The following is a 19,877-nucleotide window of genomic DNA, read 5'->3' as shown; positions in this document are numbered from 1 at the left end:
TGTGAATTAGTTAAGATGTCATCATTATAAACTAGCACAAATCATGACTGTCTTCAGAGGTGTTATTACCTAACAGCTGTGTGATACGTCTTGGGGAGTCTTGGTCGTTGGTCGGTTGTAAAGCAAACTAACAGCCTTCCGGAGACTTCTGTTCCTATGGAACTAGAGCACCTGGATAACACAGCGGCGTGGGGAGAGATCAGGGGGAGGCGGGGGTTCTTTGGTTTGAATCTCCAGGCTGGGTACTAAAATCAGCCCAGTGGACTGGGATGAAGTGAGTCCCAATCACAGTGGAACAAGATTTATATTTACCTGGAGTCTAATTGGACTGATATTTCCTGCAGTTATGTTAAAATCCTCTGCCCTTTTGCTTAGTGAGCAAGTGTTTGAACTCTTAAGCTCTGGAGGTTTAGCTTTTGCTGGCTCCATTAATTGTTAAATGTTCCCTTTATTGTAATTATATATTGATGCCTTTGTAGTAGCTGAGGAAATTGCTGAAAGAGTTGTTTAATCTGTTATACTCTATCAGTTTTGTAAAACGCTCTTTTTAAAAGGAAACAATTTTGATTTGAAGTGGCATGGTGGTATTTGGGTTGGCTAACATCGTTTAAATTGAAATGCAGGAATTTGGCTCTGTTCTTGACAGAGATTGGCTTGTATTTGACTTTGACCCATGTGTTTGTCATCTTTCCAGATATTGCCTTCTATTTATTCTGACAGCTTCACCAGCTGAGAAAACCAGACTTTCCACAATTAAAAATAATGTCTGTGGATTTAAAGATGGGGCAATATATTGTTTGGTGAATTACTTTAAAATGTATGTGCATAAGAGTGATTTCTTTTCCTTTTTCAAAGCGTTTAAATACCGGAGAATAGATAACCTGTGTGCCTGAGTTTTGATTTGGGGATAACTGAATACCCTAAATACTAGAAAACGTAAAAATACAGGCTTTTCTTTTCTACTCCTTCATATGCTTGTGTTAGTGTACACTTCATAATAGATTTTAAGTACCATAAAATAGATAAGGGAAGATCAGGAAGTTACCTGGTTCATTCATTCATTCATCCATTCATTTATTGGCTGTGTTTTGTCTTCGTTGCGGTGCGCAGGCTTTCTCATCGCAGTGGCTTCTCTTCTTGCGGACGGGCTCTGGGGCGCACGGGCTTCAGTAGTTGTGGCTCCCAGGCCCCAGAGCGCAGGCTCAGTACCTGTGGCATATAGGCTTAGTTGCTCGGCGGCATGTGGGATCTTCCTGGAGCAGGGATTCAACCTGTGTCCCCTGTGTTGGCAGGTGGATTCTTAACCACTGTGCCACCAGAGAAGTCCCACCTGGTTCTTTTAGGTTAATGCTTAAGATGCGTGGAAATGGATAAACTTTCACTTTACCGGTGTATTAAGTTCATACGCAGTGACTCTTTATCATTATGTTTGCATTAAATATCCAGTACCTTTAAACCTTTTTCATTATTTCACTATTAAATACATGCTTAAGCCAATTAGGCAGCATACTGTATGTTACATATGAACGATATTACACATTTGTTCACTCATTTAACCTCTAAATTTATTTTCTCACATATCTCTAAATTTCCTTATTCATCTGCCTTTGCAAGGAATGCCTTTTCAATGATATCCAGTGTGATAATCAGTGTAATGTGTAAAATGTGTAAACTGAACTGTAAAAGGCAAAGATAGGGTTGTTTTATGTTCTCTCTGAAGGCTGTAGATATTGTTCTGGCTTTCTTTGTGTGCTGGGTAGATGTTGATGCTTGACAGATGGTGTGCTAGTCTTACTTTAGACTGATCAGTAGAGATGTAATGAAAATATAGTTTTGGGGGGCATTTGGTTGTGGCTATAAGTTCCTTTTAAAAAGGAGAAATGGGGCCTCCCTGGTGGCGCAGTGGTTGAGAGTCCGCCTGCCGATGCAGGGGATGCGGGTTCGTGCCCCGGTCTGGGAGGATCCCATATGCCGCGGAGCGGCTGGGCCCGTGAGCCATGGCTGCTGAGCCTGCGCATCCGGAGCCTGTGCTCCGCAACGGGAGAGGCCACAACAGTGAGAGGCCCGCGTACCACAAAAAAAAAAAAAAAAAAAAAAAAAAAAAAAAAAAAAGGAGAAATGGATTGAGTTTATAATATAATTTTTAATATTATTTCAGTATGTTGCTTTTCATTATTCTCATTATTAACATTTTAATTTGTAAAGCTATGCATAACTGTTCGCTCTGAAGCTGGGCATTATTATTATTAGCTGGTGTTTAGTTCTTAGACTTTACTTGTCCTGAACATCCCATTGGTGCTGGTATTATAGAACATAGGTACTGTACAATTACCAGATTGATTGAGGGAATGTTAATTCTTTGTATAATTATAATTTTTTCTCTTTAATAGAGGGAAAGAAAAGGTCACAAAAAAGTCTCACCTGATATCGTGTATTTTTATATGTCAAGAACAGTTTCACTGAAAAGCAGTGTTTAATTACCACTATTCACACCTAAAGTTTTCAAGTTTGTGTTTGAGAATTAACTCTAGCAGCACTTAGACTTGGGGAAATTATGCTTCTTCCTTACCAGGGATTTTATACCTCACATTTCCAATTAGACAATGGAGACGTGGTTTCCAGTTTGCTCTCTGTACTGTCTAGAAGGCTTTTTTTTTTTTTTTTTTTTTTTTTTTTGCGGTACGTGGGCCTCTCCCGTTGCAGAGCACAGGCTCCGGATGCGCAGGCTCAGCGGCCATGGCTCACGGGCCCAGCCACTCCGCGGCATGTGGGATCTTCCCGGACCGGGGCGCGAACCCTTGTCTCCCGCATCAGCAGGCAGACTCTCAACCACTGCGCCACCAGGGAAGCCCTAGAAGGCATTTTGAGGGAGAAAAACCCTGGGCTATCTTTCAGGCTCATAAATGAGAATGCTTTTGAAGTCTGCAGCAGCTCTCCAAAAAATAGATCTTTGGCATCATGGAGAGCAGCCTGCCTTCCTTCCTTCCTTCCTTCCTTCCTTCCTTCCTTCTTTCCTTTCTTTCTTTTGCTGTTAACAATTTTTGCTTTAATATATGAATTACATTAATACGTCACGTTACATATATGAAGCCGAATTACACTACCGTAGTTGTTTACAACCTCAAACCTTACTCCCAGTATACATTCCAATAAATTTATTCTGTGAAAACAATACATTTTTTTGATTTTTTTTACAGTAAACTTTTCAACTAGAAACCTCAAATACATGAAAGATGTTCCAAAGGATAAGGATAACAGGATTGATAAAACCCAAACTGACTAAATGTGTTCTCACAATATAAGCTGGCATAAAAATAAATAAAATTTTCTATGATCACAATTGCAGCAATAATGTACACATAATAATGGTTTGTGGATGAGTATTAACTATTCTAATTCTACTTCCAAAAGAAAACAACAGATCATTTTAAATGTCTGTATTTAAAAGTCAGTGCTTTGTCTAACTTCCCATAGGGCTACTGCTGATTCCAGCTTTAAAATGTAAGGTATCCAGCTTGAGTGATTAGCTCAAATTGTATTGAGATTGGGAAAAAATAAATCATTGCCTTTATTTTGGAGTAACACAAAAGACTCACTAACGTCACATATAGAAACTGAGTTTGTGTACGTTAACAACCTGAGTTTTGAGAAGTATAAGCTGTCAACTAGCTATTTCTAATACGGAATAGATACTTTACAATATGATTAAACTTTACACGTGGCCTCAAAACTGAAGAACAATTTTAAGTTCATCTTCTATATGCCAACATTATGTATCTAGGAATTGGTTCCTGGGTTCTGTCACAGAGAGGAAATCCCTTAAGCATTATGTTGAGTGGTCATTTTAAAAAATGTTAATTTATATTTAACTGAGTGGTGATGGTGGAGTAAAGGCAGGAGAGTGATGAACATAACTGCCTTGATAAAGGATCCTAGACTTGTATAAGCTTGTGCAAAAATCCGGATAATCCTTAGTGGTTAAGGGCAACTTCATGCAACCAAATAGCATAAATTAAATCAGTAACCTTAAAAAAGGCTAAAAAAGTCTTTTTCCCCCCCAAACACAACAGAGAGGAATGTGAATAATGTACATACACACTGGGGTTCTGTCAGTGGCAACAAGGACCATGTGTTGGTTCATATCAAATCCAAGAATATTAGGCAACCAGACGTATAACCTTCTTGTGGTTTTCTTACTATGCAGCATTCATTATGGTAGTTAGGTCCTTTCACTGTTTTTTTTGCAAGTCTGAAGTTGTGTTTGAGAGCAGTCTTTTTAAAAATTGCACCTGGCATTCAGATCATGATTGGTGGAGGCTAGTTGTTGTAGAGACCATCAGTTTTGTCATATGTTTTACTTCTGTTATCTCCCAGCTGCTAGGATTCTCAGTGCTGCGGCATCTGATACACTGACATATGGATTTCCAACTCCCTTTTCAGCATTATTTCTGTTACCCAACTTCTGTAATGATTAGAGGTGCTCCATTTTGTTCTTTCCCCGGAATTTACTTGCTGCTTTTTGCCTTTGTCCTATGAGCACATTTATAATATTTGGTTTTAGGCCTTTCTTTTTATTTCTCCCCCATATTTTCCTTCCTGCATTTTTTTTCTTTTTGTTTTTGATGAACAAATAATACATTTTCAAGGAAGAAAATTGAAATATTCAGATAAGCAAAAGTTAAAAATTAAAGTCACTAAATGTTAATATTTTGTTGTATGGTCACTTGCCTTAGTAAACAGGTGTAGGATTATGCTATTCGCTGTTTTGTAATAATGCTTTTTAACTTAACATGTCTTGAATTTATTGCCATGCCAGGAATTATCAGTCATTACTGCTGCTTAGTATGCCATTAAAACTGGAATTCTTAACCTTGGGTCCATGGTCAGCCTAGGTGACTGTGAATAGAATTCAGGAAACTGTGAACTTGGGTGGGTAAAAAACAGCATCTTTATTTTCACTAACTTATTACATTTTAAATGACATTTAGCATTCATTTCAATTCTGAAGGTAGGTAATAAACCATAGTAATATTGGCAGTACCTGTGACACCAATATAAATCACAGATATTCTTATATGACATCATGTAGAGAAAACCATCTGAAAATAATGTTTATGTTCATCACATAGGAGGTTACTGGGGGAGTAGCCTAGTAAATCTTCTTATTTAACGAATCTATAAAGAAGCACATATATTACATTGCAGTTTTTTCTCATATTGTGACAAGTATTTCAATACATGTTTTTGTGAATTTAAAACCTTTTTTTTTTTTTTTTTTGGTGGAGATTGGGTGTAGAGATTGTAAAGGCATCCATGACACAAAAAATTAGACATGCCCACATTGGTCGATAGATACCATAATGTAAGTAGCTATATATAGTTGGGTTTTAGGTTCTTCCCAAATATTCTCCATTATAAACAACAGTGGTGAATAGTTATCTATTCAGTTCTGCTCACTTTCGTTAGAAGTGGAATTGCTGAGTCAAAGGGTATGTCTGGACTGCTAAAGATTTTTAATGAATTGCCATTACAGTTCTTTCTAGCTAACCCTGGTGTACCGTAGGACTTTGGCCTCTGCAAGTGACTCAGTTTGTGGGTTTGAAACTGGAGAAATGTTCTCTAGGCAGAGCAGGAGACTTTACGTCGTCTTTAGGTAGTAAATCTTCACCTCAGAGAATGGATCAGACACACTTGCGCTGTTTTTTATCCACAGTTAATGGCCTGGAAAGGAGAAGGTAAAGCTGTGACATTGTATCATCTTTCTGGTATGAAGTAAAATATGGAGTATATTCTGAGAACTTAGTATAGTATGAATTCTGGTTAGCTTTAACTTTTATAAATTATGTAGTGTTCCAGAAAATTTGATTTTCCGTGGCCCCTGTATTTTTGTTGAGGAGCAGCCACATAGCCTCGCTAAAGAAGTCCTAAAATCAAACCCACACGGAAGTGGAAAAGAAAGGGGGAAGCCCGAGTGGTGTCATTAGGCACCATCAATCTGCCCTTCACACAAAATGCCAGTCAATTTGCAGAAGTTATGATCTTTTCTTCCTACTTGTGACACCTTGGGGTAGCGTCATGCTAGGAACTTGCCTTGGCTGTGAAGTCTCTTCAGGGCAGCAGCTGTGGACGTTGTTCTGACTTACGTCATCTGCCTCTAGGACTTGATTCTTAATCCCACTGGAAGGTAATGGTTTATGCTGTCCAGTCAAACTATTTTAGTCATTCTGCCAAGAGCTCTATGTGCTATGTTTTTATACACTTGCTAGGGTCGTCTGTTACTTCCTAGCTTTCCCTATTAAAAGAATTAGAATATTTTCCCTCAATCATTGTTTTGGATGTCACTCTGCTCATGAATGTATTTTATTTATTTATTTGGACAGTCCTTTATTTTATTTATTTATTTTTTGTTTTGTTTTGTTTTTGGTCACATCACGCGGCTTGTGGGCTCTTAGTCCCCCGACCAGGGATTGAACCCAGGCCACCGCAGTGAAAGCATGGAGTCCTGACCACTGGACCGCCAGGGAAGTTCCCATGAATGTATTTTAAATATTTTGCCCCATTTCAAAATAATTTAGAGATATTTGTGTACAGTGGCTGTTAGTGCTGAATTGTGAACCAGTAAATTCTTGGTCTGGTTCTTTAGCCACAGTCAAAGATTTGGTTACTCCATTCTGTGTGGCCGCTATTCCCGTGTCATCTTGTGATCCATCTTGTGCTCCACCTTCAGATGATACATTTGTCTTCAGGCTAACAGGAAGGCTAAGGGGAGAAAGGGCTCCTCTTTTCAACTGTATCCCATGACCAGAGCCTAGTCATGTGACCAAACCAGCTATGAGGGAGGCTGGCAAATGTCATCTTTTTTCTGAGAGGCCGGACACCTTCTAAACCTCAGCTGTTCTCTTCTTAAGGAAGAAGGCAAGAATGAAATTATGCTCAGCTAGCAGTCTCTGTTACAGGGGGTAAAAAACAAGTACAATTAAAACTACTGAAGACATATAGTTATTTGTTTTCATGTCTGTCTCTAATATTAGATGGTGAACATGTCAAGGGAAGGACAGTATTTTTATTCACTTCAGTATTTCTAGTGCTTAGCTGGTGGTGCCCGTAAGTCTGTGTGTGAATGGTTTATGAGTTTATGATTCTGTTCCTTTAGAATATATTTATCTTCTTTACTTAGCTTTAATGTAATCTTGACAAGATTTGCCTGTTACCGCTTTGGTTGAAATGGAGAGGTCTCGTCCCCCCTCTTCCGGTCAATGTTCTGATTTATTTTGTCTCAGCAGATGTTCAGAACATGATTTTTTTCAAGGTACAAATTACAAAAAGTAAAACTCTCATTAAGTGTTACATTGGCCCAGAGCAGCTTCACTCACTCGTTGAAGTGTGTTGAGTGGTTTCATATAGAGCATCCAGAGCTTCTTACGGCCTGAACAATAAATGAAGTCTCTCATCTCATTTCAGGATTCAAGAGGAATTTAGATATTTTAAATCCTGCTACCTTGGTCAGATCTTTGCTAATTTTGATTATAAAAGTGACAGGTGGATGGTAGATTACTAGACAAGATCCTGCCAGCGCCCTCCCCCCAATACTTTTTAGCCTGAGAATGATGTATATTGTTAGAAAGCAAAATTATTACATGTAGAATCCTAAGGAGATAGATAATTGCAAATTGTCGTATAGGTGGAACTATTTTTTCCCAGATACCTGTTGAATACTTGTAAAATGATATTTATAATTCACAGTGGGCTAAAGATCTTTCATGAAAATCTGAGGTCTCCACATTTCAGTCACAGGAAAGTGACCTGATGTTTTAAATTATTCTTAAAATATCTTTAGTCTTTGACTTTATTTTAAAAGAGACACATGACCAAACAATAGTAACTACAACAAAACCCCAAATGAAAACAGTAATGATTTAAGGGAGGAAAGGAAGAGCTATGGGTAGAGTAGAGAGTTAGGCTTCATTTGCCCTTAGGAGTTTCTGTACATTAAAGCAGATGATTAAATTTTTTTTTGTTTGTTTTTTTTTTTTTTTGCGGTACGCGGGCCTCTCACTGTTGTGGCCACTCCCGCTGCAGAGCACAGGCTCCGGACGCGCAGGCCCAGCGGCCACGGCCCACGGGCCCAGCCGCTCCGCGGCACGCGGGATCCTCCCAGACCGGGGCACGAACCCGTATCCCCTGCATCGGCAGGCGGACTCTCAACCACTGCGCCACCAGGGAAGCCCCAGATGATTAAATTTGAGGCCCACTGAAACCGTAATAGGCTTTGGGTAAGCTAGTAGAATTTCCTGGGGTTTGTTAGATGTCAGCTGTAGTATTAGGAGTGTTTTATTAATCAGCTGATAACAGAAGAGCACACTCTTCTTTGTCTATAACTTTGTGCAAGGTGTTGTGGAGGTGAGATAAGGCAAGACACAAAAGTAGACAGGATTCTAGTCCCTGATCCTTCTTTTTTTTTTTTTTTTTTTTTTTGCGGTACGCGGGCCTCTCACTGTTGTGGCCTCTCCCGCTGTGGAGCACAGGCTCCGGACGCGCAGGCTCAGCGGCCATGGCTCACGGGCCCAGCCGCTCCGCATGTGGGATCCTCCCGGACCGGGGCATGAACCCATGTCCCCTGCATCGGCAGGCGGACTCTCAACCACTGCGCCACCAGGGAAGCCCTGATCCTTCATTTTATGGGGAGAAATCACACTCATTCAAGTAACGTTATTTGTCAGTAACAGGCAGTGAGTGGGCAATACCAACTGAATTGAACAGACTATAAGTTGGTGGCATTGGAGAAGACATGAAGGACCGTGGGAATCTTGATTTGGGTCCTGGAGGTTGGATAGAATTGCAGTAGGACCAAGTAGAGGTAGAGCATCTCTGATAGGGGCAACAGCATGAGAATGGGTCACGATTGGAATGTGGTTATAGGAGAATCAGTAACCAGCTGAGCAGACGTAAACTACCAAGCTGAGAAAAGGACTGAAAAGGATAGCTTGTGGTTTTCCTTTGCTTCTCTTGTTTTTGTGTGAATAGCAGGCTGACAGTCTGTGACCCTGGTGGTTATAGTTTGGGGGCAGCAAATTCTGGATGCTTGTTGTATCTGTGTGGGTCTCGATTTGATAAGTTTCTCTGAAGGTGCTTTCTTTGCACACTTTTTTTCTCCTTTAAGCATCTCTTACACAGCTGTGTGGATGCTTAGGTGAAAGACCAATCACTCAATAAGAAAAATCACTCATGGGATTGTTGTCTGGTAAATAAAAGTCAGAAGTAAATTTCTGTTAAACAGAGTATCAAACTCAAAAGTAATTCAGTACGGTATTTATTAATATGTGCTGTGTGCCCTGTTTGTATGTCTAAATCCATATGGTAAGTTTAGCCCACTTTTTTTTAAAAGATTTTTTTTTGTGTGTGATGTGGACCATTTTTAAAGTCTTTATTGAATTTGTTACAGCATTGCTTCTGTTTTATGTTTTTCGATTTTCTGGCACCGAGGCATGTGGGATCTTAGCTCCCTGACCAGGGATCGAACCCACACCCCCTGTATTGGAAAGCAGAGTCTTAACCACTGGACCGCCAGGGAAGTCCCTAGCCTACTTTTAATAAATTTCACTTAATGTTGACATTGTGACTGATTCGAAATGTATAAGAAAACCATCCAATAGTATGCAGAGAGATATATAAGGTAGAAAATTTTAATCTTCAGTTTTGCTAGCTTAAAAAAATCTGAAATAATCGAGCACCTCTCTGTTCAGACTGACAAACTTTCATTTCCCCAGCCTTTAGTTATAATTTAAGTCCTAACTCTTTCTGGCAAGTTGGTAATAAGTATTTGACTGGGAAGAGATATTAAAAGAATACATACATACATTAGTCTTACAAGGAAGGCTTATACGATGTAGATGCCTATAAAGTACAAAATATAATTGGTTTGGGAAATTTTGTAGCTTGATGCTTGAACTGTGGAACAGTTGCTTTTACAAAATTGAGAACTGCAGATTACAATTAACTGTCATTAATTTCGTTGAGTAGAAATATGTTCCATTTACTGTACAATCAGGAGCCAGGCTTGAATGAGTTTAAATAGATGAAATCTAAATTATACTGACAGTCCATTAAACATTAGCAGAAAACCCGTAAAGAAAATGGATTCACTATGATACCAGTTTATAATAAAATCATTTGCCAAATAAGAATTATAGCCAGGCATTGTTAATTCTCCCGTGTATTTCCAGTGAGCACTGCAAATTGGTTGAACCATTTATTATAAAGCCGAGGCCCCTAGTGCATTGTTTTCTGAAAAGGAGCAGGCAGTGTTGCTTGAAATCTGCTCTGCAGGATGTGACACCAGAAGATCAGACTAGCATTTTGTTTGTTTGTCGGCCATGTGGGAAGAGAAGAATCTTCACTGCAGCCTACCTGTCACTGGTTATTTTTTCCTGTGAATACTGGGCATAGTATTCCTGGGAGTGTTTGAACTCTCTCTGGGTTGGTTTCCTGAATGTACATATTTCAGCTACATTTTAGTTGTAATCTTTGTGTTAAAGACGTTTCCACTAGCAGTCATCCTCTACTTAATACGGATTTTATAGCCGAATTTATTTTTGATAAGATTCAGTGATTGGAATGAATAGAGTTGTTACCTGCCTTCTCAAGCATTAGAAAGGTAGGTACAGTAGGGCAGCAAGAGTGAGAGTGGTCTCGAAATTCCCTTCCCTCGCGTCTCTAATGCCCTGAGACACTTTGCTTCATAGGGCAGATGGCCGGCACTGATTTTGAAAATAGACACCCCCCTTCCTCCCTGCCCCCACCCCATGCGCCCTTTCCCTTCTCCTAGATTCCTTGTGTTCTCTTATGGCACATAGCTACTGCGTCTACAGACGCAGTAGAGAGATTCACATCACTTTACTGGAGTTTTGATGTTAAGCTGGCTAGAATCTTTTTCATAGTAGGGATTCAATATGGGTCACAAGGAGGGCTTTTTAAGGAACATTTTCAGAATAAAATGTGGTGATGCGAGTGCTCAAAATGTTCTTTGCTTGAGTAATACAAGTGTCAAACCATAGCTGATATTTAGCATATCGTAAGATTGCTGCTGCTGGCAGGATGATCTTTCTTTTTTCTTGTTTTACAGAGTTTTCAAGTCCATGTAGCATAGGATTGATTTGGGAATGGCGGGGAGGTCTTGCAGCAGTAGCTATTCCAAAACAGTCGCATCATTTCTTTTTTTTTTTTTTTTTTGCGGTAGGCAGGCCTCTCACTGTTGTTGCCTCTCCCGTTGCGGAGCACAGGCCCCGTACGCGCAGGCCCAGCGGCCATGGCTCAGGGGCCCAGCCGCTCCGCGGCATGTGGGATCTTCCCGGACCGGGGCACGAACCCGTGTCCCCTGCATCGGCAGGCGGACTCTCAACCACTGCGCCACCAGGGAAGCCCAGCATCACTTCTTAATGTTAGCAAGATCATTGTCTTGAATCAGTCTTCAAGCTTTTCTAACTCCTAGAGGAGAAGAGAGAAAAATGGGAAATATAAACAAATTTTCTTTTAGTTTGTTATGACCTGTTTCTCTACCCCCTCCCACCAGCCAACTTGATTTTTCTCATAATTTAATTCCCTATTGGCATAATAATTCCCTGTTAGCAATGAGGATAAAGAAAGGTAAGTGTTTGCTAAATGTATATAGTGTTGTTTTTAGACAAAAACCCGTGTAAAATTTGTGAGTACTACTTGGGAATCTGTAGACATGAATACATGGAGTTTAATTTTCATGAAGGTCGAAAAGGAAGGAACCAAGGATATATGTCACCTGAGATATTAGAATCTTTTAAGAGGATGTTATCAAGCCAATTTTGGTGACACAGTTTTCAGGGTCAAAAGACAGAAAAAGGGTAAGGACTAACAAGATTTCACTTACAGAGGTGCTGTTTTCCCAATTTTTGTTTCCTTTTCCCTTTTAAGTTCTCCACTATTCCCAGACAATGCAAATATCCCTTCCCCACAAAAGAATCTAGCAGAAAACTAAAAGTAGGTCATCCTGCAATTGAGTTATTTCTTTTTTCTTTCTTTTTTTTTCTCTTTTTGGCCACACTGCATGGCACACGGAACTTCCCTGACCAGGGCTCGAACCCGTGCCCCCCGCAGTGGAAGCGCAGAGTCTTAACCACTGGATGGACCACCAGGGAAGTCATATTTCTTAAAGAAGTATTTATTAGAAAACCACATCTTTTATGTTGATATTGCTAGAGCACAGCCTTCTTGCTAGGATCTTGTGTAACTTCTTTTCTGTTTTAATATTTTCATTCAATTCATTTGTTCCTCGTGTAGTTTTTGAGTGTCTACCGTGCGGAAGGTAGTAGTATATCGTTTAGAGAGGTGAGGCCTGGTGACAGGTGTGGCTCTTGTAGAGAGCAGGAAGCAAGATGCGAGGCTCTGAAAGAGGCCAGGTGGCGCACGGGGCATTGGGATTCGGGTATCGGGCTTTCAGAGTAGTTGCTAGTGTGTGCATGCGTGCTCACGCACACACACCCTTTTGTGTGTTGGAAATTTGGAAGCATCCGTATTAACTGGCAAGATGCTTGTGGACTTTATTCTGCAGTGTTAGACCAGCTGCTGTTAGCTGATGGAGTCGTCAGAGTGTTGACGGTGGAGGAATCCTGTGTAAGAGGAAGGGAAAGCCGAGAGCAGAGCAGTCCCGAGGGCCACCCTCCATGGCCACTGCTGTGCCACCCAGCTGGGTCTCTGGGGAATTTGTTTGTGAGAAAGGCTTTGTTCACACGTGCTCTTCATAAGGAAAGGTTTTCTATTGGAAATTATGTTAGAGTGGCACTGTCATGCTTTGCAGAGGGGCGAGAAGGTATTGGGTTGGCCAGAAAGGACAAAAGTAAGATGCTATGGAAAATGCGAACAAACTTTTTGGCCAACCCAATATTTCAAAGGTTAATAGGCAGAAATACGTTCACGGAGAAAGAAATTCTTTCCTGGGACAGAGCCCGTGGCTGAGCATCGTCCGCCACTTGCTTGGTTAGTGGGCAGAGTCAGTGTCCACTGTGCTTGTGCAGAGGCTGTCAGGAAGGATGCTGACAGGCTCCTGGTATTTCAGGATGACAAACTGCCTGATGCTTCAGGCTGTGGTGTTTACCCTTGAGAGGACCCTGCTTTTGCTCTATTTACATAAGGCTGCTGATTTGCTGAGGGTTGAAAAAGCAGAGAGGGCTTTCTTTGCCTCCAGAATCTGCCTTTGCGTTTTGGCTGACTTCCTTCTCTAGCATAGCAAATGCTCTGTTGTTTGCAGATGGCACAAGAGATTCTTGGACACAAAGCTATGTTGAGGTTGTGAGAGACAGCCAGAATCGCCCTGTTCAATATCATTGCCCACATTGTGAACACAGGATTTGAGGCCACTTAATCGTGTGATCCGTTACCAGGCAGAGGCTACATGTTAGGAAATAAATCTTAACCTAGACCCATGGTTTCATATGCAGACACCCTGGTAAAGAAAAAAATTTGTTATCCTGTTTTGTTTGGAATAATTGATATTGATGGTAGTAGCCTCACTCATTTTTTTTTGGCCCATTTCGGGCTTGCTGATTTTAAGATTAAAAATATATGTATTTGCCCTGCAGCAGCCGTTAGCTCAATCTGGTAAATATGCATTTTCATATGGGTAATTTTGAAAATGCGCATTATGCACTTAATGGGTCGCATCGGCTTTGCTCAGTTCTTTCAGAACTGCTAGCTTGCTTTCTTTTTTAAAGGCTCTTTTTCTTTTTTTCAAAAAAAGGTATCTGCAGTACTTGTGTTGGCCATGGGGAATTTTCAGGTTGAGGATCAATATCCAACTGACTGAAACCAATTTTATAGCCAACTTCAGACAATCCATGCTCCCATAAATTGCATGAAAAATTGTTGGCAAATCATTTTGGCTTTAAAAGATTGCTGGGCGTATCCCAAGTGAGGTTTTTTTTTTTTAATGATTTTTTTAAAAATTGGGGTATAGTTGCTTTATAGTGTTGTATTTGTTTCTGCTGTACAACAAAGTGAATCAGCTGTATGTATACATATGTCCTCTTCCTCTTGGACCTCCCTTCCCCCCCTCCCCATCCCCCCCATCTAGGTCACCACAGAGCACCGAGCTGAGCTCCCGGGTTCGGACCAGCTCTCTGTTTGACACATGGTAGCGTATATATGTTAACCCTAATCTCCCCATTTGCCCCCGCCCCCGCGTCCTGTCCACACATCCATCCTCTACGTCTGCGTCTCTATTCCTGCCCTGCAGATAGGTTCACCTGTACCATTTTTCTGGATTCCACATATATGCATTAATATACGTTATTTGTTTTCCTCATTCTGACTTACTCTGTATGACAGACTCTAGGTCCATCCACGTCTCCACAAATGACCCAGTTTTGTTCCTTTTTATATTGACTTAGGTTTTCATCATTCTCTTTCCAGATAAAACACTTTATTTTTGTGCTAACTGTAAATATCTATGTAAAGTTATTTTCTTAAATAGCTGCTTAATTAATAAGACAAGAGGGAAATATTTCTGAGTTATATGGCCTTATTTAACCTTGTTTTGAAAATCATTAAGAGCAATAATAAGTAGATTTTTGTGTGTGTGTGAGACTTAAATTCCAAATTGTTTTTAGGATGTATTGTCTTTTAGTTAGATCCCTCTATTTTTTATGGGAGGGTTAAAAAGAAAAGTTTGACTCTACAATAATTTTTCATGCTTTCATTTTTTAAAATGATTTAGAAAAATCAAATCAAAACAATGTATTTTTCCCTATTCCTATGGCAAGTTTGACATGTGAAAATTTTTAATTCATGTCAAGAATTTTAATAACCTCTGATCTTGGTCATTGTGTGTTTTATGACCATTTGTGTAAAATAAACTCTAAGTGTTGTCACTTAATTTTGACGATAATTTTGAAAATAAGTTCAGTCAGACCTTTTCACATAAAAGTTTCAAAATACTGATAGAGATCACTTGACAGCAGTGACCTGCTTTACATATCACTAGCCTTGTGCATTGGAATCTCATATCTGGATTTATAGCTTTGGGTCAGTTTGGGTTGCCACGATAACTTTTTAAACAGAAAGAGGTGACTTTTTATCTAGTAATAAGGCATTGATAAGTAAACGTGGTAATTCCATACGTTAGGTTTGTGGATCTGCTGTCTTCCACTGCCTTATTCCTCATGGCAGCGTTCCTCAGGCCAGGGCTGCAGGGCAGCCTCCAGTAAGACCACGGAGAAGTGTTTAGGCAAAGGGGTATCAGTAGTTGTCCTTGACATCCCAGCATATTCCTTTCCTTTCTTCTCTAACAGATATACGTTCAGGTATATTTAGAGATAATCATTTTCCTGAATGTAAATTTGTAGTTGAGAAATGAAAGAATATAGATTCTCTCTCCTATTCTGGAAAGCTTTTTAATATACAAGTTAATAGCTACTTTATGTTTTTACTTTATGTAAGAGTGTTTATAGTAATACTGGTTCTGCTGATTATGAAAAAAGAATATAAAGCTTTTCTTTGTGTAAAAGGAATAAAGTTATTCATAATCCTCACTATCTAACCATCTGTCATTGATTTCAGTTCTGTCTAGTCTTACCAACCCCAGTGTCAGACATTAGTCCTTGGGGGGGTGAATGCAGAAATGAGTAAGTTTGGTTTCTTTGAGCTCAGAATTGATAGTGAGGTAGACAGTGCAGACCATCTGACTGCCAAATAACTGACCACACAGGGGATGTAAGTTGTCAACTTTATATAAAGGAGAGGAAATTTTACATCAAGGAGAGGAGATGTTGTTGTTTCTTTACAGAGGAGTCATGAGAATTTACTGCCCCTGGAGGGAACTCATTATCAGGTTGCAGGTGCTTGTAAGAATGAAGGAATAAAGAAGGTTTGGTACGGATGGGGTACGGGAGATGGTGTTTCTTTAAGGCGGTGCAGCCTAGGGGAGGGCGAGATGTGATGTGGGATCAGACCATCGAATACAGCAAGTTTTTTTTTTGTCACGTGAGCTTTAAGAAAGTGGAGATCATTAGTTAGGAAGGGACCTGTTAGTTTGTTTTTTTGGTTTTTTTTTTGCGGTATGTGGGCCTCTCACCGTCATGGCCTCTCCCGTTGCGGAGCACAGGCTCCGGACGCTCAGGCTCAGCGGCCATGGCTCACGGGCCCAGCCGCTCCGCGGCACGTGGGATCCTCCCAGACTGGGGCACGAATCCGTGTCCCCTGCATCGGCAGGCGGACTCTCAACCACTGCGCCACCAGGGAAGCCCAAGGGACCTGTTAGTTTTGAAGTCAGTGAATAGTAGCTAGGTATGACAGTGTAACATTATGAGATACAGAAAATACTTCCTTCTGTAGGAGGTGATAGGAAGAAGAGGGCATATGGGCTGTGATTTGTGTTCAGGTGAGATGAAGAAACAGTGGATATCTAGAGATGTGAAATGCTGGCAGTGGGTACAGCAAGGATTGGAACACAGAAATTAAGAAGCTTGGGTTGTCCCCACACTGTGCAAGTTGGAGCTACAGTTTTTATTTAGGGAATGGGTTTCTTCAGTTTTTACTTGAAGAGCAAGTTAGGGCTTAGGTAGAGAACTCTCTACCACAGTGGGAAGCGATCTCTTCTTTGTCCCTTAAGGTGATAAGCGTGTTAAGTGGATGTTGCCTGAATGTTGAACAGAGTTTTTTTCCCCAGCATCCTGGACTTTGGAGCAAGATAGAAAGCTCAGTCAGCAGTTCATTCCTGAGCTGCTGTTTTATATGGATTCAGAGATGGAATTGCTGTTGTTGAGCCTACATCTGAGTAGAGAAATCTGTTGGGAGATTCTGGATGCCTAAGTGATTGGCTTTGAGGTTTCTTCTTTTTCTGTAATGACTTTGGGCTACAAGAATCCTGATGTCTTTCAGAAAGTTTCTTGGAAGGAAGTGGCCTTTAGTCTTCTTCGTGTCTTTCTTCCTGTTCTGCCTCCTAGTGGGTCTGCTAGCCCCTGTGGTGGGACCAGAAGTCCCACTGGATCGAGGGCTCCAAACCTCTGCTCCTTTGCTTTTTGCTGGGGAGGGTGTTGTTAACACGTGTGAAATGGAGCGGTAGAGGAACCTGCCTGTGTTCTCCAGCGTCTAGAGTTCCTCTAAGACACGTTTGTTGTGAAGGGTCCTGAGGAAGGATAAAAACACGTGGCACTTTAAACGTGGGCATCACGGTTGCTCTCCCTAGAAAATTTGATTGACTGCAGATGCCTTTACTTCTGAGTAAATAACGCATAGGTTTTCCTGTCCTGAGCTTTATGATGATCTTCGGTTGTAGTGTGGAGCGTTTGTACATTCCTTTATAGTCACTGCTTCCCTTAAAATCATTGCTTCTTTAAAAAAAAAATGTGTCTTAACTGGTCATTTTTAAAAATAACCTTTAGACTCCAGCTGTTGAGAGCATCAAAACTAATTACCCAGCCACCGCCATGTCAAATGTAATTTAAGAAAGGGCTCTTCTTTCCCGAGGAAAATCTAATTTGGTTTACTTCATTCCATCTCTGATCGGCTGCCTTGGTTTCTTTACTATTGGAAAATATGTTCAGGTTAAAATTTAATAGAAAGTTATCCATAAGATACTAGATTGGTTTTCTTTTTCTTCATGTGTGTGAAAAGGTCGTTGTCATAGCATGTTCAAGCTAGTCTTCTTTACATATTTCACTTATTTCCTCACAAAATATTTATTAAAAATAAAGCAGCACTTGGCAAAGCTGTTTCTCTTTGTGAAGACGGGGAGCATCTATCTGAGTAAGATATTCAAGGTTTTGTCTTGGTCTGTAACCTTGAGCAAGTAATTCCCTTTATCGAGGTTTCTCCATCTGAATATGGATAATCCCATGGGATTCTCACTCCCCCTTGTTCAGGGATGCTGGAAACAATAATTGAGTCTTTATCAAGTTATTTAAATTATCAGAAAGTGGTCAAAAAGAACCCAAGAGCTGTTTTCCTTTAGCTTAAAATTATTTGTCATTTAATATCACCTTTAAACATTTATTTTCTATAAAAGGCATGTGCTTTGTCATTTATTTATTTATGCAGTGGCTTTATGGGCCCTGTCTTTGATCCATTAAAGGTAAATGCCATTGTTTTAAATTTTCTTTTTCTTTTAAAGACTGTGTGTATATCGAGAGTCGGAGGCCAAACACACCGTATTTCATCTGTAGCATCCAAGACTTCAAACTGGTAAGCATCTTTTCATGTGCTGTTGATTCTACTCCGTACCTCCTCTTTTCCCAGTTCCACTGGCTGTCTCTTTTGATTGCTTCTCTATCCTATTGACTTGTTGACCTCTGAGTGCTGACTGCCTGGTGACTGCAGCACTCAAATAAGGCAGTAATCAGCTTTATAACACTAAGTGTAGACAAATGTTTCTGAAGTTTTTATTCATTTAGTAGCTGTTCTGACAACAATTTCAGAGATTCCCTTGAGCTCCTGTAGTAGTTCATTTTTTCTCAGCCACTGTGAAGAACCTGATGTAAAATAAACTTTGGATCTGATGATGAGTTGGGGTAAAAAAGAGAATATAAATGGGCCAGAGATGATTATTTTCTGTGGCAATAGTAATTTACTTAGGTATTTTAAGCAAATAAGGAGTGTATCTTGAACCTTTTCTGGGTGTCTCCCGTGGTGGAGGTCGGGGAAGGAAGTTTGGCTTGGGGATGATAGAGCTATAGTACTTTCTCATTAAAAACCTTTCACGGGTACCTAAGTGCCAGTATTGCCCGGTATGAAATCTCTTGTTTTTAGACCACTGGTTCTCACACTTAGGGCTTTGGATCCCCTGATATCCGGAGAGATTTTGCAGAGGTCTGTAAATAAGCATTCTCAGTCTCAAATAAATTAAATAAATATACTTCACACATGTCTGTACAACTGCTTTTCAAATGTATTAATATGCTGCTGTGATTTTTAAAATTAACTTATTCAATGACAGTACATAGTTAAGAATCACTTTATTATGTATTTTCCTCAAGCAATTGTTATGTGAAGTGCTATCGAAGTAGTGTCATTTGGGGAATCTTTTGAAACATTTAGATGTTAAGAAAGGATCCTGGACAGTAAGTCGCCTACATACGAACGAGTTCCGTTCCGAGAGTGGGTTCCTAAGTCCAACAAAGTTAGCCTAGGTACCCAACTAACACAATTGGCTATATACCGCTGCTTTTACGCTTGCTTGCAGACATCCTGGGCTTGAAATAAAGATACTGTACTACTGTATGCTGTACTGTACAGTAAAGTACACAAAAGCACAACCACTTGTAGAGGATGCATGCACATGACAGTGTATGCCAGACACACACACTAACTTACGTGATTGTACATGCGAATGCACGTTTGCATCTTTGAAAGGTCGCAACTTGAAGGTTCGTATGTAGGGGACTTATTGTACTTGAAGGTTGTGAACCACTGTGTACATTCTTAGGTCTGGAGAAATCCTGATTCTTTAGCTTTGTAGAGATACGTGTCAATATCTGTGAAAGCCATTATTTCCAAAACGCTTTGTAACTTTTGATAATACTTGTGCTCTGATATACATTGTATGTGATATTTCAGCCTAAAGAAAAGTAATGTAGTCTGAACTCTGCATCTCCTTAGTTTTTTTTTTTTTTTTTTTTTTTGTGGTACGCGGGCATCTCGTTGCTGTGGCCTCTCCTGTTGCGGAGCACAGGCTCCGGACGCGCAGGCTCAGCGACCATGGCTCACGGGCCCAGCCGCTCCGCGGCATGTGGGATCCTCCTGGACCGGGGCACGAACCCGCGTCCCCTGCATCGGCAGGTGGACTCTCAACCACTGCACCACCAGGGAAGCCCTCCTTAGTGTTTTTTTTTTTTTTTCTAATGCATTCTAAACGACTC

At 40.4% G+C, this 19,877-nt stretch overlaps 1 protein-coding gene across 1 annotated transcript in view; it reads left to right on the top strand.

The window, feature by feature from the left end:
- Positions 1-19,877, top strand: part of RERE (arginine-glutamic acid dipeptide repeats) — a 420,244-nt gene that overhangs the window by 174,416 nt on the left and 225,951 nt on the right. Inside the window, exon 3 of the mRNA XM_079698584.1 lies at positions 18,134-18,204. Coding sequence (XP_079554710.1) covers positions 18,134-18,204 — 71 coding nt within the window. The remainder of the gene's footprint in view (positions 1-18,133; positions 18,205-19,877) is intronic.

The sequence above is a fragment of the Hyperoodon ampullatus genome (genome assembly GCF_949752795.1).
Source record: "Hyperoodon ampullatus genome assembly, chromosome: 2".
Taxonomy (NCBI): domain Eukaryota; kingdom Metazoa; phylum Chordata; class Mammalia; order Artiodactyla; family Ziphiidae; genus Hyperoodon; species Hyperoodon ampullatus.
This window is presented reverse-complemented; position numbering and strand designations above follow the sequence as displayed.